The sequence below is a fragment of the Schistocerca americana genome, chromosome 2 (assembly GCF_021461395.2).
Source record: "Schistocerca americana isolate TAMUIC-IGC-003095 chromosome 2, iqSchAmer2.1, whole genome shotgun sequence".
Taxonomy (NCBI): domain Eukaryota; kingdom Metazoa; phylum Arthropoda; class Insecta; order Orthoptera; family Acrididae; genus Schistocerca; species Schistocerca americana.
The window spans coordinates 1,065,247,554-1,065,266,821 of NC_060120.1; the positions used below are offsets into that span (position 1 = coordinate 1,065,247,554).

The 19,268-nt window shown below is 43.7% G+C and overlaps 1 protein-coding gene across 1 annotated transcript in view; it reads left to right on the forward strand.

Moving 5' to 3' along the window:
• LOC124595899 (fatty acyl-CoA reductase 1-like) overlaps positions 1-19,268 on the forward strand; it is a 237,329-nt gene that overhangs the window by 69,772 nt on the left and 148,289 nt on the right. Inside the window, exon 5 of the mRNA XM_047134807.1 lies at positions 4,042-4,151. Coding sequence (XP_046990763.1) covers positions 4,042-4,151 — 110 coding nt within the window. The remainder of the gene's footprint in view (positions 1-4,041; positions 4,152-19,268) is intronic.

Genomic DNA, 19,268 nt, shown 5'->3' on the forward strand with positions numbered 1-19,268 from the left:
GGATAATTATTTTCGCCTGTGGATCAGCGTTGACAACACATACGCTGCTTAATACGTCCTGCCTGAGTCTGTGATACACACTGATAAATCGCAAACGTTGATATTAGGTGAGAATGGCACGAAAATTACTCACTACATGCGAAACGTTACGTTCTAAACAACATCAGCAGAGGCCATAACTTGGTGAATAAAACAGTTAACAGTCAACGGTTCGTGCATAACGTTTTGTTAATATCGTGTGGCTACACAGAGTTTGTGTTGTGTCTAGACAGGACAGCCTAAACACAATGAGAGGAAGCCGAAAGGCACGCGCTACGCTCACGCAGATGGGCGCGAGGTCTGAAACAGGATACGTAATGAATGCTATAAAGAAAAGTACGTAGCTTCTCGAATACTTAACTTTAATCCATCCTTTTGGTACATCGCTCTTGATGAGACAAGTGAGACTCTTTAGATACATGCAATGTTACTAATGGCGCCTTGCTAGGTCGTAGCCATTGACTTAGCTGAAGGCTATTCTAACTATCTGCTCGGCAAAGGAGCGAGGCTTCGTCAGTGTATTCGCTAGCAAAGTCGTCCGTACAACTGGGGCGAGTGCTATCCCGTCTCTCGAGACCTGCCTTGTGGTGGCGCTCGGTCTGCGATCACACAGTGGCGACACGCGGGTCCGACATGTACTAATGGACCGCGGCCGATTTAAAGCTACCACCTAGCAAGTGTGGTGTCTAGCGGTGACACCACAGTTTGTTCGCAAAATGTCCAGCAGTCAGAAGAGAAAAGTAGATGCTGAATATCGACAATTTCAGGCAAAACGGACTGACAAGGCGAAATTCACTAGAGTCATTAAACAATATTGGTGAAAAAGCAAAACAATGGAAAACATATTTCTGTCTGTTTTTACCCAATTCGCTTTTAAGTGGTAAAACACACCCCATAAATTAATTTGGCATGATAGGTTTGGAGAGAATATCTTCGAAACGATGATATGTAGAAAAATGTTCCTGATATGAAAGTTGATATGTAATTAACATTCAAAAAAACTGTATAATTGAATAGTGTAATAATATGAAATCTTGTAATAATATGATATTTTGCAAAATATTCCACCAGAGTTAATTCTGAAAAGTGAAAAATTTTGTTACAATAGAAATTAAAGTAGCTTTCGAGCTACATATCTCCATATATAAAAAAACTGGTTTCTGAAATACCGTTTTTGGAAAACATGCTGTATACAATCTGCTGTCAGAGTATTTTCAACAAGCCTAGTTCAAATATCTAAACCTTCATTATTGGTCTAGCTTTTAATTTTACTTAATTTGTTCTGTGTCTTAAATATTTTGTTTTGCACTTTACATCTATATTTTTTTTAATAGTTTACCATTCACATGCATGTATTTTGTTAATTGAAAATAATAAGTAAATTATTATTATGATGGAAGGCCATTCGCAATAATGATAATCAGTAAACAAATCTCAAAACATAAAATTTTTTTTACACTATACACATAAAATCAATGAAATTTCTTCACGTCATATACACAACAGAGAATACAAAAGGAAACAAAATGAAGTTGCATTTCAAATTGTCAAGAATGATCTTCTAAATACCATGATTTGTGTCAGGCATATTACATATACACTGGTAAGACCTGGCGAGACAGAACTGATTATATTCTAGTGACTGCAGCATATTTGTATTATTCCTCAAGTGGAGATTGACATCAAAATCATTCAATGCAAATAGATTTTCTAAGTTCTCACAGAGTTCTTCCAACGCTGAAGGCCATGTCAGTTCCTGTGCCATTGAGTCCTTTGGGATGATCAGATGGCCAAGTTTTGTCCTCAGGTATGATGGTCAAAATTATTTTTTCACATTGACCTCCCACCTTTCCATAGTTTTAATAGAAACTAATGGTGAGTTTCGACTGGGAATTCGACGATCACTTTTTGAAGCCCCAAATGTCGTTGTGAGAGCATCAATCTTGGTAAACAAACGTCTGATCAGGTCAAAGGATGTTTGAAACATGTTTTCTTTCCCATTGAGTGAGAGGAATCTGTATTATTGTTGAATTCTTAGAGCTGTGAATGTGGAAGAACCATATAGAGCATCGTACCTGAGGTCAATAAAATTGATCTAATGATCGCAAGGGGTTCAGTGGCACAGGTACAGTCATGAGATGTGTACAGCTTTCAATGTTGGATGACGTTTGTGAAAAAATTTTCAAATCTAGATTTTTTTAATGATTTTGATATCAGTGTTTACTTGAGAAACAGTATAATCAAGCTGCAATCATTAGTACATAATCAATTCTTTTCGCCAAGCCTTACCAGTGTTCTGAAATATGCCTAATACAAATCAGGATATTTTGAAGATCATTAGCAACAATTTGAAATCCTGCTGAATTTAGTTTTTTTTGTTTTGTCTGTCATGTATCTTATGCTTAGAAATTTCATTAACTTTTTGTATATGGTTTAAGTAAACGTTATTTTTAATCATTTATTTATAGTTTATTATTGTTGTAATGATTTTGCATCATGATAATGAGACATTTACAATTTTTAATTAAAACAGTATGCATACGCAAAACGGTAAATCAATAAACAAAAAATGCGTGTCAAACATAAAAAAAATCAAAACACAGAATAAATTGAGTAAATTAAATAACATCATCGTTCCTCTACGCTCTGTCAAGCAGCATGAACTTCGTTTCCAATTCCCAAATAACTAGATAAATAATGAATGTTTACATATTTTAAATAGATATGTTGAAAATACTCTGACAGCACGTTGTGCACAGTTAATTTTGCAAAAATGGTATTTCAGCTTTATTACACATGGATGAAAGTAGCTCGCAAGCTTCTTTAATTTGTATTGTAACAAAAGTTTATATTTTTGAGAATTAATTAAAGCTGGTGTGATATTTCGCAAAAATTCAAATTAATACAAGATTCAGTTATATAGTTTTCAAGAACGTCAACTTTTATACGACAAACTTCTTTTATATATTGTCGTGTCCTCCAAACCTAATATGCCGAATTAGCTCTTGGGGTGTGTTTTACTCGTTAAAAGTAAAATTGTGCACAAACAAAAAATATTTGTTGCATTTTATTGCTTTCTCTACACACCTGCTGAGTTTAATGAAGATCTCGTTTATTGACCCTTGCGTATATTCACTTCCGAGGATTACTTCTTCATCATGAGCAAAAGTAAACCTGTTTACTTGTTGTGTAGTGAGGCACAATCTGTTGTGAAGAAATATAACAAGAGAAGGCATTTTTGTACGAAACACATTGCTCAACAGCAGCTTACAGGCAATAACGAAAATACAATTTAAAGTACTCTTCTTCTTTTTTCGCCCTCGTCCCGCGTCAACACGAGGCTGGCATTGTTACGAACTAATGAGGCGTCGTTAATTATAATCCCGGAAGTGGCTCACTTATTCATACGGCGATCCAGGTGTGTATAAAACTAAAATATTTCTTTCCAATTTGGAATCTCAAGTCGGTGGAGTTTGTTCTGATGGAACACCTTTGATGGTCGGCGCCATTCGGTTTGGGGCGTTACCCTGTAAGCATCAACATCACGTGCACTACAGTTCTGACTTTAGGCGCTAGATGCGCTGCTGTCGCATCACATAACGGGGCGACCCACGAGCTTAAGTAAGTATGTGACTCACGCACGTGGGTCGGCCGAGGGTGCGTCACACGACTTTTGTCACTTCAGTGTATTCTGTAACAGTTCTTTCTATGTATGTTCCAAGTTTTGTCGAGCAATTTTAGTTGACATCGTCCTTAAGTTTTGCACACCAGTGTAGCACGGTGGTTACAGAGTCCACATGTGTGCAGGACTAATTACAATGGTCTAATCGCCAGCTGTTCAGCTTCATATAAGAGTGAGATATATAGGTAATCATTTAGTATGCACTAGTTTTCCAACGTGACTCCCTTTGTTCAAATCGTGCTAAAATTTCTCACTCGGGAGATTTATGTTAATTCAGGTGCAGATTCAGTAGGATTTTTCGGAATGCAAATATGTTCCAGGATGCTGGGTGATTGGCCCAACACTTACACCTTCACCAAAGCAATCGCCGAGGATCTAATACGCACACATGCTGCTGGACTACCTGCCTCAGTCATCAGGCCTTCCATTGGTAAGTTCAATATATATTTGTTCTCGAGGTATAGGATTACCTTAATCCCTAAGCAGACAAGTTTCGTAGCTTTAGACACGGTTCAGATGTATTCCTCAGCATACATGTAGGGCAATCAAACTCTTTCTAATGCAGCAGATGACACAAATGTTAATCTTATGTACTGCAAATCAAATACCTGAACCAACTGGTTCATTGCCGTGAGTAAGTATTTTCTTCTAACACGTTGAGGTGTAGCTTTTTGGTGTCTTGTGCTAAATTTCTAAATGTTCCTGCATATGGCCTGATTCGTGTTTATCGGTGTTGAGACGACTACTGAGGGCAATGTTGTTCTGATCATATGTGTGCTCTCAAAATTGAACTGCAAGGTTCCAAATACTTAACCTCGGCAGTTTATTTTATGAACATTCGCATTAGAAGAAAACGAAATCTTCATTAACTGTGAAAGTTAACGACAGCTCCCGCTTAAAGAAAGAAAATTATTTCAGAATGGACTGGTCACTTTGAAATTGTACAAGGCTTGATAGCGCAGCAGCAGGGCGAGTGGGTCGATCTGACCACAGGACGTTGCCCGCCTGCCTTCCACCGTGTGTGCGCGAGTTGCGGGCAGCGGCACACACGGCCGCGTTTGCAGCGTCCAACTCCACAACTAAACACGAGAGCCGAGACACGTCGACGAGACCGTAGCCGACAACTCTTTCTATGTGAACGAGTTAATGCCCGTGCTGTTTATTTTAATGACAAGGTCATTACTTACACACTCAACTCACGAATAGAAAAATAAATTGTAATACAGCAATATTAACAACAAATGCTGAAGGGGAGGGAGGAGGGGGAAAGTTACGTTGATACTAAACCATCGTGCAGTTTACTACTCCACATTTAAGTAATAATAATAATAATAATAAGGACTCCGTCTTCAGGCCACGAGTAGCCTACCGGGACCATCCGACCGCCGTGTCATCCTCAGAGGAGGATGCGGATAGGAGGGGCGTGGGGTCAGCAGAGCGCTTGTTATGATGGTATTCTCGACCGAAGCCGCTACTATTCGGACGAGTAGCTCCTCAGTTGGCTGAGTGCACCCCGAAAAATGGCAACTGCACATGGCGGTGGGATGGTCACCCATCCCAGTGACGGCCACGCCCAACAGCGCATAATTTCAGTGGTCTCACGGGAACCGGTGTATCCACTCCGGCAAGGCCTTTGCCACATTTGATTTAAGGGAAGACATAATTAGTACATAATGCAATAGCGCATTACGATTGTTAGATCTCCAATGGTATTGAAAAAGTACACGAAGGTGACAAAAGTCGTGGGATACCTCTCAATATCGTGCCAGACCTCCTTTTGCCCGGTCTAGTACAGCAACTCGACGTGGTAAGGACTCAACAAGTCGTTGGAAGTCCCCTGCAGGAATACTAAGCCAATATGCTTTTACAGCCGTCTATATTTGCGAAAGTGTGGTCGGTGCATGATTTCGTGCACGAACTGACCTATCGATCATATACCATAAATGTTCGATGAGATTTTAGTCGGGCGATCTGAGTGTCCAAACAATTCGCTCGAACTGCCCAGACTGTTCTTTAAATTAACTGGGAATAACTGGGACCCGATGACATAGCGCACCATCGTTTGGGTACATGTAGTTGGAAATGGGAAATTTGAGGCAAGGTCTTATGGAACCGAACTGCTGATGTCATCGGTCCCTAAGCTTACACTCTACTTAACCTAACTTAAAATAACTTACGCTAAGGACGACACACACAACTATGCCCGAGGGATAGCCGCGCTGGCCGTGGCAAGGCACCCCTTAGACCGCGCCGCGAACATGCAGTCCATGAATGACCAGACGTATCAATATCCAGTCAACGATCAATTCAATGAGGCGAGAGAACCTGGTCTTCTTCCTGCATGCACAGCCTGCACCATTACGGAGCCACCACCAGCTTGCATAGTGCTGTGTTGACAACTTCGATCCATGGCTCTGTTGGGTCTGCGCCATATTCAAACCCTACTATGAGCTCTTACCTGCCGAAATTGGGACTCATCTGACCAGACCACGGTTTCAAACTCGTCTAGGGCCCAACCGAAAGGTTATGGGCCCTGCTCGGTGGCTCATTAACGCTAAATTTCGCTGTACTGTGCTACTGGGAAACTTCGTAGTACGTCTCACATTGATCTCCGCGGTTATTTCAAGCACACTTGCTTGTCTGTTAGCGCCAACAACTCTACGCAAACACCGCTATCCTCGGTCATTAAGTGAAGGCCGTCGGCCACTTCGTTGTCCGCGGCGAGGGGGGGGGGGGGGGGGAGGGTAGTGGTAATGCCTGAAATTTGGAGATCTCGCCACGCTCTGTTGATTCCCATCATGCGGTCATAATAACGTTGGAAAGATAGAATAATGTAGTATTAATGGCGGTGTGCTAAAATACGTCCGATCTGGACAAGACCTAGAAAACAGGAGATGCCTCTTATTCCGCCAATGATCTGACGATCAAAAATCTTCAAATGTTTCCAGGGGCTGCATACAATATTTATACAGCCGTGGACTATATCTATGGCTCATACTATTGTTTTATTTCATTAATTATAATCATATTTTCTGTTAATGAAAAAAGTTCAGCCTGTAAATGTGCGTTTAAAATACCATATTAAGTACAAAACATCCTGTTTTATACCCTACTGGAATCGTAAATTTTACGAGAGTTTCGTAATATGAGGTTCAGCTTTGCCTCGTACAATTTTAGTCATTCGTTGAATTGTTTTCAACAACACAATTGTCCATTTGGTTTTTGTAGAATACTTTTAACGAAATGATCATAAGTGGTATTTTGAAATGATTGTAGACGGTACGTTCAATTTCAGTGTGACAGCTCCAGTACATGATTTTTATGCAAAACGCTATGAAATGCTGTATCTTGATGTGTAGACGTTAATTTGATTTTCAGTTCAAAAGTCCGATTGTATTTGACGCCACCTAACGACCACTGTCTGTTATTTCAAGTAGGTTGCCACAGCATATGGCACCAGTGTGTGGTACAAGTGTGCATGTGAAACTGACGGGAGACTGTGTATCAGAGATTTTAATTGTGGAATGTCTCCATTTCGTTTCCGTTAAAGAATGTTACTTCTTTTTTCTTCTGTTTATCTGACAGATTCTGATAATGGCTGTGCCCGAACAGCGTTCATGCGCATATTTTCTAAAAGAAATAAAGTATTAAGAGCGATAAAGACAGGGAACTACACTGACGAGCCAAAGAAACTGGTACACATGCCTAATATCGTGTAGGGCCCCAGCGACTAATGTCTGAAGTAGTGCTGGAAGGAACTGACACAATAAATCCTGCAAGGATGTCCATAAATTCATAAGAGTACGAGGGGGCGGAGATCTCTTCTGAACAGCACGTTGGAAGGCATTACGGATATGCTCAGTAATGTTCATGTCTGGGAAGTTTGGTGGCCAGCGGAAGTGTTAAAATTCAGAAGAATGTTCCTGGAGCCACTCTGCAGCAATTCTCAAGTGTGGGGTGTCTCATTGTTCTGCTGGAATTGCCCAAGTCCGTCGGAATGCCCAATGGACATGAATTGATGCAAGTGATGCTTAAGTACGTGTCACCTGGCAGATTCACATCTAGACGTATCAGGCATCCCATATCAATGCAACTGTACTCTCCACACGGCATTACAGAGCCTCCACCAACGTGAACAGTCCCCTGCTGACATGCAGAGTCCATTGATTCGTGAGGTTGTCTCCTTATCCGTATAGTTCATCTGCTCGATACAATTTGAAACGAGACTCGTTCGACCAGGCAACATGTTCTTAGTCATCAACAGTCCTCTGTCGCTGTTGACGGGCCCAGGCGACGCGTAAAACTTTTTGTCGTGCAGTTATCAAGAGTACAGGAGTGGGCCTTCGGCTTCGAAAGTCCATATCGATGATGTTTCATTGAATGGCCCGCAAGCTGACGCTTGTTGATGGCCCAGCCTTGAAACCTGCATAAATTTGCGGAAGGTTTGCATATCTGTCTCTTTGAATGATTCTCATCATTCATCGCTGGTGCCATTCTTGCAGCGACATCGGAGATTTGATGATTTGCCGGGTTCCCGATATGCACGTTACAGTCGTGAAATGGTCGTACGGGAAAATCTCCACTACATCGCTATCTCGGAGATGCTGTGTCCCATCGCTCGTCCTCACCGGCCGGTGTGGCCGTGCGGTTCTAGGCGCTACAGTCTGGAACCGAGCGACCGCTACGGTCGCAGGTTTGAATCCTGCCTCGGGCATGTATGTGTGTGATGTCCTTAGGTTAGTTAGGTTTAATTAGTTCTAGGTTCTAGGCGACTGATGACCTCAGAAGTTAAGTCGCATAGTGCTCAGAGCCATTTGAACCCATCGCTCGCGCGGCGACTGAAACGCCACGTTCGAACACAAATCTTGATAACCTGGCACTGTAGCAGCAGTAACCGATATAACAACTGCGCAAGACACTCGTCTTATATATGCGTTGCTGCCCGCAGCGTCGTAATCTGCCTGTTTACGTTTCTCCGTATTTGAATAGGCATGCTTAAACCAGTTTCTTTGCCACTTCATTGTGTGTTAACACTTAGTTTTCATTACGTCAAGCGTCAACGACCGTCCATCACGATCACTCAACACCCACTTAAGTCCCAGTTGTGACTCTGCGGATGGTATTTTTCCGCCTTCCCTTTGTGCGTTATAAATCTTCGATAGGGTGCCTCTTCAATCATCAGGCAGTTCGGCTACCCTGGTTCGAAGCACCCACCATAGAAACACAAACAATGTGCCCAAGTTCGAATTCACTTGTCTCTGACATAATGTACTCATAACCACTCGGAATAATATTCTAGCCACGGCTGACACTTGCAAACATTGAGGACACTGCACAGGTGCCGTTCGTGGGCAAATACAGAAGCGCAACTTGTAGGCTTGGGTGGAATCTGCATTTACAGTATGTTCAAGCGTGTATTTCTCGTATTGTCTCCATATTTCAGTCCAACCCGTTTTTGCATGGGTACATAGACTATCGTCAAGACGTTCGCAGAATAAGTACACTGATGTGACGAAAGTGATGGGGCAGCGGTATGCACATATACAGGTGGCCGTAGCGTCGCGCGCACAACGTATAAAAGGGCGGTGTGTTGGCGGAGCTGCCACTTGTGCTCAGGTGGCTCATGTGAAAAGGTTTACAACGTGAATGTGGCCGCACGACGGGGATTAACAGACTTAGACTGCGGAATGGTTGCTTGAGGTAGAGCCACGGGCCATTTCATTTCGTAAATTTAATATCCGCAATCCACAGTGTCAAGAAGGTGCCGAGAATACCAAATTTGAAGCATTACACCTCACCTCATGGACAAAACATTGGCCGACGGCCTTGACATAAGAGCAGAGAGCGGTGGCGTTTGCGTAGAGTTGTCAGTTCTAACAGACAAGTAACACTGCGTGAAATAACCGCAGAGATGAATGTGGGATTACGGCGAATATACTAATTAGGAAAGTGCGGCGAAATTTGGCGTTAATGGGCTATGGCAGCAGGCGACTGACGTGCTCGTGTCCATATCGGTTGCACCCCAGACGACTAAAAAACCGTGACCTCATCAGAAGAGTACGATTTCAATTCGTAAGAGGTTACGGTAGGGTGCGAGTGTGATGCAGACCCCACGAAGCCATGGTCTTAGGTTGTCAACAAGAAGCTGGCGGTGACTCCATATTGGTGTTGGCTGCGTTTACACGGAATGGACTGGGTCCTGTAGTCCAACTAAACTGATAATTGAGTGGAAATGGTTGTGTTCGGCTACTTGGGGACAATATGCAGCCAAACAACGATGAACGTTCTGCACAATTCGAGTGAGTCGTCTGACCATCCACATTGCCCGACATGAATCCCATCGAGCATTTATGAGACATAACCGAGAGGTCAGTTCGTGCACAAAATCCGGCACCGGAAACATTTTCGCAATTATGGACGGCTATAGAGGCAGTGTGGCTCACTATTTCTGAGGGGGCTTCCGATGACCTCTTAAGTCCATGTCAGGTTGCTGCAATACGTTCTTAAGTTGTATTCCATGACTTTTATCACCTCAGTGTAGGATCACAATCTAACCAAAGGTTTAGTGGCTTTCACCAAAAGTCGGAAACATCATAAAGAACATGAATTTGACTCGCTGCAATCGCCAGGACGACGAGTACTCAGACACACCCGTCCATTTCCGTGTCCGACACCACTCGTATCACTCAGTCCCAGATGGAACACATAACGCAGCAAGTATGATACGAAGAGCGCCACAGTCGATGGAACGCTGGCACAAGTGGCGCCTGTACGATCACTCACGCGCCCCCATGCAAACCCCGGTGAAATCTACAAAATAGTATTAGTGTACGACAAATCAGAAAGAAAAAACTAGATCTTCCGCCCATCATGACCCTCCCTTTTCCTGAAGCCAATGACTGTCGTAACTGCTGTCAGGAAGGCCTCCCAGTGGTTGTTTTAAAGGATTGCCCCGTATTCTTACACGAGATGCTGTACTTCAAAGCTATAAAATTGAGCACTAGGAATAGACCTCCAGAAATATGGACCGTTTTACTTTTGTCGATGATCAATAAGTGGTGTACGTTGTCTTGTCCACTGACGTACAATTCTCAGACACAGAACATATAATATTCAACAACATTTCACAGAATATCGTCTTGAGGTTCTGCTGCCATCCGAAAAAAATTGATGATTACACTAAGGTGACAATAGTCGTGGGTACCTACTAATATCGTGTAGGATCCCATTTGCCCGGCACTATGCAGAAACTACATGTGACATCGACTTAAGAAATCGTTGGAAGTCCCATGCAGAAGTAATTAACCATGTTGCCTCTATAGCGGTTTATAATTCATTTTCCGGTGCTGCATTTTGTACACGATCTGACCTCTCGATTGGGGCCCGTAAATGTCCGATTGGATTCTTGTCAGGCGAACTGGGTGGCCATATCATCGCTGACATGGTACATTGTCATTCATAAAAATTCCATCGTTGTTTGGGAACATAAAATCCATGAAAGTAGGTGGGCAAGGCAGGTGCCACCCTTAAGTACCGTTATCCAAGATGGCGGTCGTGACGTCAGTTGATGATGCAAGTGCGTGACGTCACGTGACGTCATCTTATGACGCTATTTACGTCATTCAATATGGCTATCGTGACGTCAGCTGATGACGCGAGAACCGTTACCCAAGATGGCGGGAAACCGTCACGCCCCCCTGGCAGGAAGTTTCAATTTTGGAGCGAAGATACGACAATTGGGCTACCTTTACTAGCTTAAGAAAATGGCGGGAAAGAAAGGGTACTTGGGCTATCCCAACTAACCTAAGACAACGGCGGGAAAGTAAGGGCAGTTGGGCTACCTCCAGTAGTCTAAGTCACATCAACACAAGCTCTTCCTAGGAACTGGTGGGAATAGGACTCAGCTTGTGCTGGGCATTTTATTTAAACAATTAGAAGCAGTAATGCTATCAAGTGTGTTCGTCATGGGCTAGTGTTATCCTCTTGGAAAATTGGCGGGAATTCCGAATTTTGCTCTAAGAGCTTACTCGTGGAGCTGAGGGAAAGAGTATGGTGCTGCCCCCACTAGAGGCTGCTCATAATGCCATTCAGTTCGAATATAGGTTGTTTAAATTTGTATACATTTGTTTAAATTTATTATCTACCTACAGCATTAGCTCAGTGTTACTACAAGAGGCTAAGTTATCAGTTCTTGTTGAGCTGTCAGTGTTCAGTTCGCGAGATGACGGTGCCAGATTGGGGGGGTTAATAGCTGTATTACATGCACTCATTCAGCCAAGGAGTGCATCCACAGCTCACTGCATGAAGAATTGAAGCGAGCATTAATGATTGAACATATCAAGTAGAAGAATACGGTTCCACAAATAAATGCTTTGCATTAAAGACGCATTACACAATGCATGGAAACATCTACTCTGCTGGAATTGTCTGTCATTTCTAGAACCTACGTATTAGCTTCCATCACACAAGAGACAGCTACCTCCAGTCTACCAGACCAAAGAACTGACCTAGTTCACGAGTTCACCGCTACAGGGCGCCTCGATAGGTCACATTATAGTGCAGTTAAGTCCATAGGAGCATGACTGCGTCATGTGTTTTTCTCAGCTGCAAGTCTCCCCCAGCCTCCTCATCTCCCTGGAGGGGAAAACTGCCACGAAATGGAGTCAGCCTGTTCTGGGCTGCTGGAGAGAGAAACGAATGTACTCTACTTATTTCTTTAACAATTTATTTAGAGACGGATGCCACCTGGTTTATTTACTACGCTGACAGATAACACTCACAAAAATTGTTCAAATGGCTCTGAGAACTATGGGACTTAACTTCTGAGGTCATCAGTCCCCTAGAACTTAGAACTACTTAAGCCTAACTAACCTAAGGACATCACACACATCCTTGCCCGAGGCAGGATTCGAACCTGCGACCGTAGCAGCAGCGCGGTTCCGGACTAAGGCGCCTAGAACCGCTTGGCCACCGCGGCCGGCACACTCACACTGCCGGCGGTCTGGAGGGGGAAAACTGATGTGAAAAAGAAATCGGCCTGTTGTGAGCTGCTGGAGAGAGGAAGGAGTGTATTCTATTTATTTTTGAAGAATTTATTTAGCCATGGATTTCACATAACTTATTTTTAATGCTGATGCAATACACCGACCCTGACATGCTTGGAGTCACGATATACAGTTTACAGACCTGGAAAGTACTCGTAAATAATGCATTGTGCTGTTGTTCAGAGACGTGAACAACTCGTAAGTTACCGAAATAATCCAGTTCACACCATACAGACGTGCAAACTACTGGTAGATCACCGATATAATTCATGCAAACACGCTCACAACGCTTAAACACCTTATAGTAAATCAGTGCACAAACACTGAGTGCATGTTAAAAATGCAACTTATCAGCGAAACGGACTCTGATTATACTGTTTGGAAAGCCCAAGTGCACCCCCTAACAAATGGAAACCGTCCAGATGTAGGAGAGAAAAGTTAGGTTAGTGTACTTTATTTACACTCCTGGAAATTGAAATAAGAACACCGTGAATTCATTGTCCCAGGAAGGGGAAACTTTATTGACACATTCCTGGGGTCAGATACATCACATGATCACACTGACAGAACCACAGGCACATAGACACAGGCAACAGACCATACACAATGTCGGCACTAGTACAGTGTATATCCACCTTTCGCAGCAATGCAGGCTGCTATTCTCCCATGGAGACGATCGTAGAGATGCTGGATGTAGTCCTGTGGAACGGCTTGCCATGCCATTTCCACCTGGCGCCTCAGTTGGACCAGCGTTCGTGCTGGACGTGCAGACCGCGTGAGACGACGCTTCACCCAGTCCCAAACATGCTCAATGGGGGACAGATCCGGAGATCTTGCTGGCCAGGGTAGTTGACTTACACCTTCTAGAGCACGTTGGGTGGCACGGGATACATGCGGACGTGCATTGTCCTGTTGGAACAGCAAGTTCCCTTGCCGGTCTAGGAATGGTAGAACGATGGGTTCGATGACGGTTTGGATGTACCGTGCACTATTCAGTGTCCCCTCGACGATCACCAGTGGTGTACGGCCAGTGTAGGAGATCGCTCCCCACACCATGATGCCGGGTGTTGGCCCTGTGTGCCTCGGTCTTATGCAGTCCTGGTTGTGGCGCTCACCTGTACGGCGCCAAACACGCATACGACCATCATTGGCACCAAGGCAGAAGCGACTCTCATCGCTGAAGACGACACGTCTCCATTCGTCCCTCCATTCACGCCTGTCGCGACACCACTGGAGGCGGGCTGCACGATGTTGGGGCGTGAGCGGAAGACGGCCTAACGGTGTGCGGGACCGTAGCCCAGCTTCATGGAGACGGTTGCGAATGGTCCTCGCCGATACCCCAGGAGCAACAGTGTCCCTAATTTGCTGGGAAGTGGCGGTGCGGTCCCCTACGGCACTGCGTAGGATCCTACGGTCTTGGCGTGCATCCGTGCGTCACTGCGGTCCGGTCCCAGGTCGACGGGCACGTGCACCTTCCGCCGACCACTGGCGACATCATCGATGTACTGTGGAGACCTCACGCCCCACGTGTTGAGCAATTCGGCGGTACGTCCACCCGGCCTCCCGCATGCCCACTATACGCCCTCGCTCAAAGTCCGTTAACTGCACATACGGTTCACGTCCGCGCTGTCGCGGCATGCTACCAGTGTTAAAGACTGCGATGGAGCTCCGTATGCCACGGCAAACTGGCTGACACTGACGGCGGCGGTGCACAAATGCTGAGCAGCTAGCGCCATTCGACGGCCAACACCGTGGTTCCTGGTGTGTCCGCTGTGCCGTGCGTGTGATCATTGCTTGTACAGCCCTCTCGCAGTGTCCGGAGCAAGTATGGTGGGTCTGGCACACCGGTGTCAATGTGTTCTTTTTTCCATTTCCAGGAGTGTATTTTGTTTGGCAAATTAACTTAATTATCGATCGTAATTATTTAATTAATGTCGGTCCTAATTTCACAAATATATGCATAGCGCTGCACAAGAACGACCTAAAATCGCAAAATCTAACTATGCCATTCAATTGGTCTTATCCCACTTGTAAAAAAAATTCCCAACACCACTCGAAACTGACGCAAATATCCTTCCTAATTACATAATTATTCACAAAGATCGGTCCCCATTACACAACTATATGCATAGCACTGCACAGGAACGGAAGTACTCCGCAAAAACTGACAAACAGTCTTCTCCTCCTGGGAAAAAAATGTTACCTCTTGAAACCAGCGACAGAAACACCCAACCTACCCTACTCCTACAAACTGGGGGGGGGGGGGGGGGGGGGGGGGGACGTTCAGTTGACTAGATCCTGATGTTGGTCAGAGATGGGTTAAAAAAAGTATATTACCTGCAAGCATATAGCATCCATCCTTGTTAGACGTCAGAGTTCACTCCACACGCCCACCAAAAACCACCCGAAGCGAAGTCAATACACACTATCACAGTGGATGGCAAACGAAAAGCATCACAGTACTGGGGGATATCGTCGTCCTAAACGACTGCATTCTCATCAAAAAGCAATCACAACCTGCTAGAAGCAGTTTAACTTGTCGCGAAATTGAAGTAGATACTTCCTGTTAGTATGGGCAGAGGCCATTGTTGGTGACCGGAATAAAATAATAATTGGATCCTTTTACCGACCTCCCAGTTCGGATGATACAGTTGCTGAAATGTTCAAAGAAAAGTTGTTTCAAACACGTACCCGACTCATACGATAGTAGTTGGTGGTGACTTTAATTTTCCCTCGATATGTTGGCAAAAATACATGTAATTCCGTAGGTACGCATAAAATATCATCCGAAATTGTGCTAAACGCATTCTCTGAAAATTATTTCGAGCAGTTAGTTCATGAGCCCACGCGAATAGTAAATGGTTGTGAAAACACACGTGACCTTTTAGCAACAAATAATCCTAAGTTAATAACCAGCATCAAAACCGATATAGGGATTAGTGAACACAGGGTTGTCGTAGCGTGACTGAATATTGTAATCCCCAAATCCTCGAAAAATAAGCGACAAATATACCTATTCAAAAAAGCAGATAAAAATTCAATTGACGCCTTCCTGAGAGACAATCTCCACTCATTCCAAATTAATAATATAAGAGTAGACCAGATATGGCTTAAATCCAAAGAAATAGTATCGGCAGTAACTGAGAGGTTTATACCAAATAAACTAACAAACGACGGAGCTGATCCTCCTTGGTACACAAAACGGGTTTGAACACTGTTGCAGAAACAACGAAACAAACACGCCAAATTTAAACAGACGTAAAATCCCCAAGATTAGCTATCCTTTACACAAGATCGAAACTTAGCGCGGAGTTCAATGCAAGACGCCTATAACAGTTTCCACAACGAAACATTGTCTCGAAACCTGGCAGAAAATCCAAAGAGATTCTGATCGTATGTGAAGTATGTTAGCGGCGAGAAACAATCAATGCTTCTCTGCGCGATAACAATGGAGATACTATCGAAGACAGTTCTGCTAAAGCAGATTCACTAAACACAGCCTTCCGAAATGTCTTCACAAAAGAAGACGAAGTAAATATTCCAGAATTCGAATCAAGAATAGCTGCCAACATGAGTAACGTAGAAGTAAATATCCTCAAAGTAGTGAAGCAACTCAAATCACTTAATAGTAGCAAGTCTTCTGGTCCAGACTGTATACCAATTAGGTTCCTTTCGGAGTATGCTGATGCATTAGCTCCATACTTAACAATCATATACAACCGTTCGCTCGACGAAAGATCCGTACCCAAAGACTGGAAAGTTGCAAAGGTCACACCAATATTCAAGAAAGATAGTAGGAGTAATCCACTAAATTACAGGACCATATAGTTAACGGCCGACTTCCTTCCCCATCCTTTCCTAATCCGATGAGACCGATGACCACGCTGTCTGGTCTCCTTCCCCAAACCAACCAACCATATCGTTAACGTTGATATGCAGCTGGATTTTAGAACATACATTGTGTTCGAACATTATGAATTACCTCGAAGGAAACGGTCTATTGACACACAGTGAGCATGGGTTTAAAAAACATCGTTCCTGTGAAACACAACCAGCTCTTTATTCACATGAAGTGCTGAGTGCTATTGACACGAGATTTCAGATCGATTCCGTATTCCTGGATTTCCGGAAGGCTTTTGACACTGTACCACATAAGCGGCTCGTAGTAAAATTGTGTGCTTATGGAATATGATCTCAGTTATGTGACTGGATTTGCGATTTCCTGTCAGAGAGGTCACAGTTCGTAGTAATTGACGGAAAGTCATCGAGTAAAACAGAGGTGATTTTAAGCGTTCCCCAAGGTAGTGTTATAGGCTCTTTGCTATTCGTTATCTACATAAACGATTTGGGAGACAATCTGAGCACCCGTCTTCGGTTGTTTGACTAATTAAGTCATCAGAAGATCAAAACAAACTGCAAAACGATTTAGAAAAAAAATCTGAATGGTGCAAAAAGTTGCAGTTGACCCTAAATAACGAAAAGTGTGAGGTCATCCACATGAGTACTAAAAGGAACTCGTTAAACTCCGGTTACACGATAAATTAGTCTAATCTAAAAGCCGTAAATTCAACTAAATACCTAGGTATTACAATTACGAACAGTGTAAATTGAAAGGAACACATAGACAATGTTGTGGGGAAGGCTAACCAATGGCTGTGTTTTATTTGCAGGACACTTAGAAAATGTAACAGACCTACTAAGGAGACTCCCTACACTACGCTTGTCCGTCCTCTTTTAGAATACTGCTGCGCGGTGTGGGATCCTTGCCACGTAGGACTGACGAAGTACATCGAAAAAATTCAAAGAAAGGCAGCACGTTTTGTATTATCGCGAAATATGGGAGAGAGTGACACAGAAATGATACAGGATTTGGGCTGGAAATCACTAAAAGAAAGGCGTTTTTTGATGCGACGGAATCTTCTCACGAAATTCCAGTGACGAACTTTATCCTCCGAATGCGAAAATATTTTTTTGACAACGAACTACATAGGGCGGAACGATCACCACGATGAAACGAGGGAAATCAGAGCTCGTGCGGAAAGATATAGGTGTTCATTCTTTCTGCGCGCTATACGAGATTGGAACAGTAGAGAATTGTGAAGGAGGTTCGATGAACCCTCTGCCAGGCACTTGAATGGGATTTGCAGAGTATCCATGTAGATGTAGACGAAGACGTACATGGGATGGAGCTACCATGCTGAAAGTTTCACGGCCCTTGCGGCCACGCGCCCCAGCCGAAAGCCTCGCCGAAATGCCTCATGGCCGTGCTGGCTGGCGCCTAGGCGAAACTCCCGGCCAGTCACCGCCTGCATCGATAGGATCACACACTTCGCCAATACAATAGTAGGTATATAGATAACAGGACGGCGTTCCCCCAAATGCTTCGTGTCCGTCTAAAAGTATAGCGACGCAGCTGTCCCTAGGGGCTACGAGGTGCCACTTGTTTGACGTCACGTAGTATGCAGAAGGGACGGATAACATTCCATCAGAATTTCTAAAATCATTGAGGGAAGTGGTAACTAAACGACTTTTCACGTTGGTGTGTAGAGTATATGAGTCTGGCGACATACCATCTGACTTTCGGAAAAGCATCATCCACACAATTCCGAAGACGGCAAGAGCTGACAACTGCGAGAATTATCGCACAATCAGCTTAACAGCTCATGCATCGAAGCTGCTTACAAGAATAATATACAGAAGAATGGAAAAGAAAATTGAGAATGCCCTAGGTGACGATCAGTTTGGCTTTAGGAAAAGTAAAGGGACGAGCGAGGCAATTCTGACGTTACGGCTAATAATGGAAGCAAGGCTAAAGAAAAATCAAGACACTTTCATAGGATTTGTCGACCTGGAAAAAGCGTTCGACAGTATAAAATGGTGCAAGCTGTTCGAGATTCTGGAAAAAGTAGGGGTAAGCTGGAGGGAGAGACGGGTCATATACAATATGTACAACAACCAAGAGGGAATAATAAGAGTGGACGATCAAGAACGAAGTGCTCTTATTAAGAAGGTTGTAAGACAAGGCTGTAGCCTTTCGCCCCTACTCTTCAATCTGTACGTCGAGGAAGCAATGATGGAAATAAAAGAAAGGTTCAGGAGTGGAATTAAAATACAAGGTGAAAGGATATCAATGATACGATTCGCTGATGACATTGCTATCCTGAGTGAAAGTAAAGAAGAATTAAATGATCTGCTGAACGGAATGAACAGTTTAATGAGTACACAGTATGGTTTGAGAGTAAATCGGAGAAAGACGAAGGTAATGAGAAGTAGTAGAAATGAGAACAGCGAGAAACTTAACATCAGGATTGATGATCACGAAGTCAATGAAGTTAAGGAATTCTGCTACCTAGGCAGTAAAATGGCCAGTGACGGACGGAGCAAGGAGGACATCAAAAGCAGACTCGCTATGGCAAAAAAGGCATTTCTGGACAAGAGAATTCTACTAATATCAAATACCGGCCTTAATTTGAGGAAGAAATTTCTGTGTATGTACGTCTGGA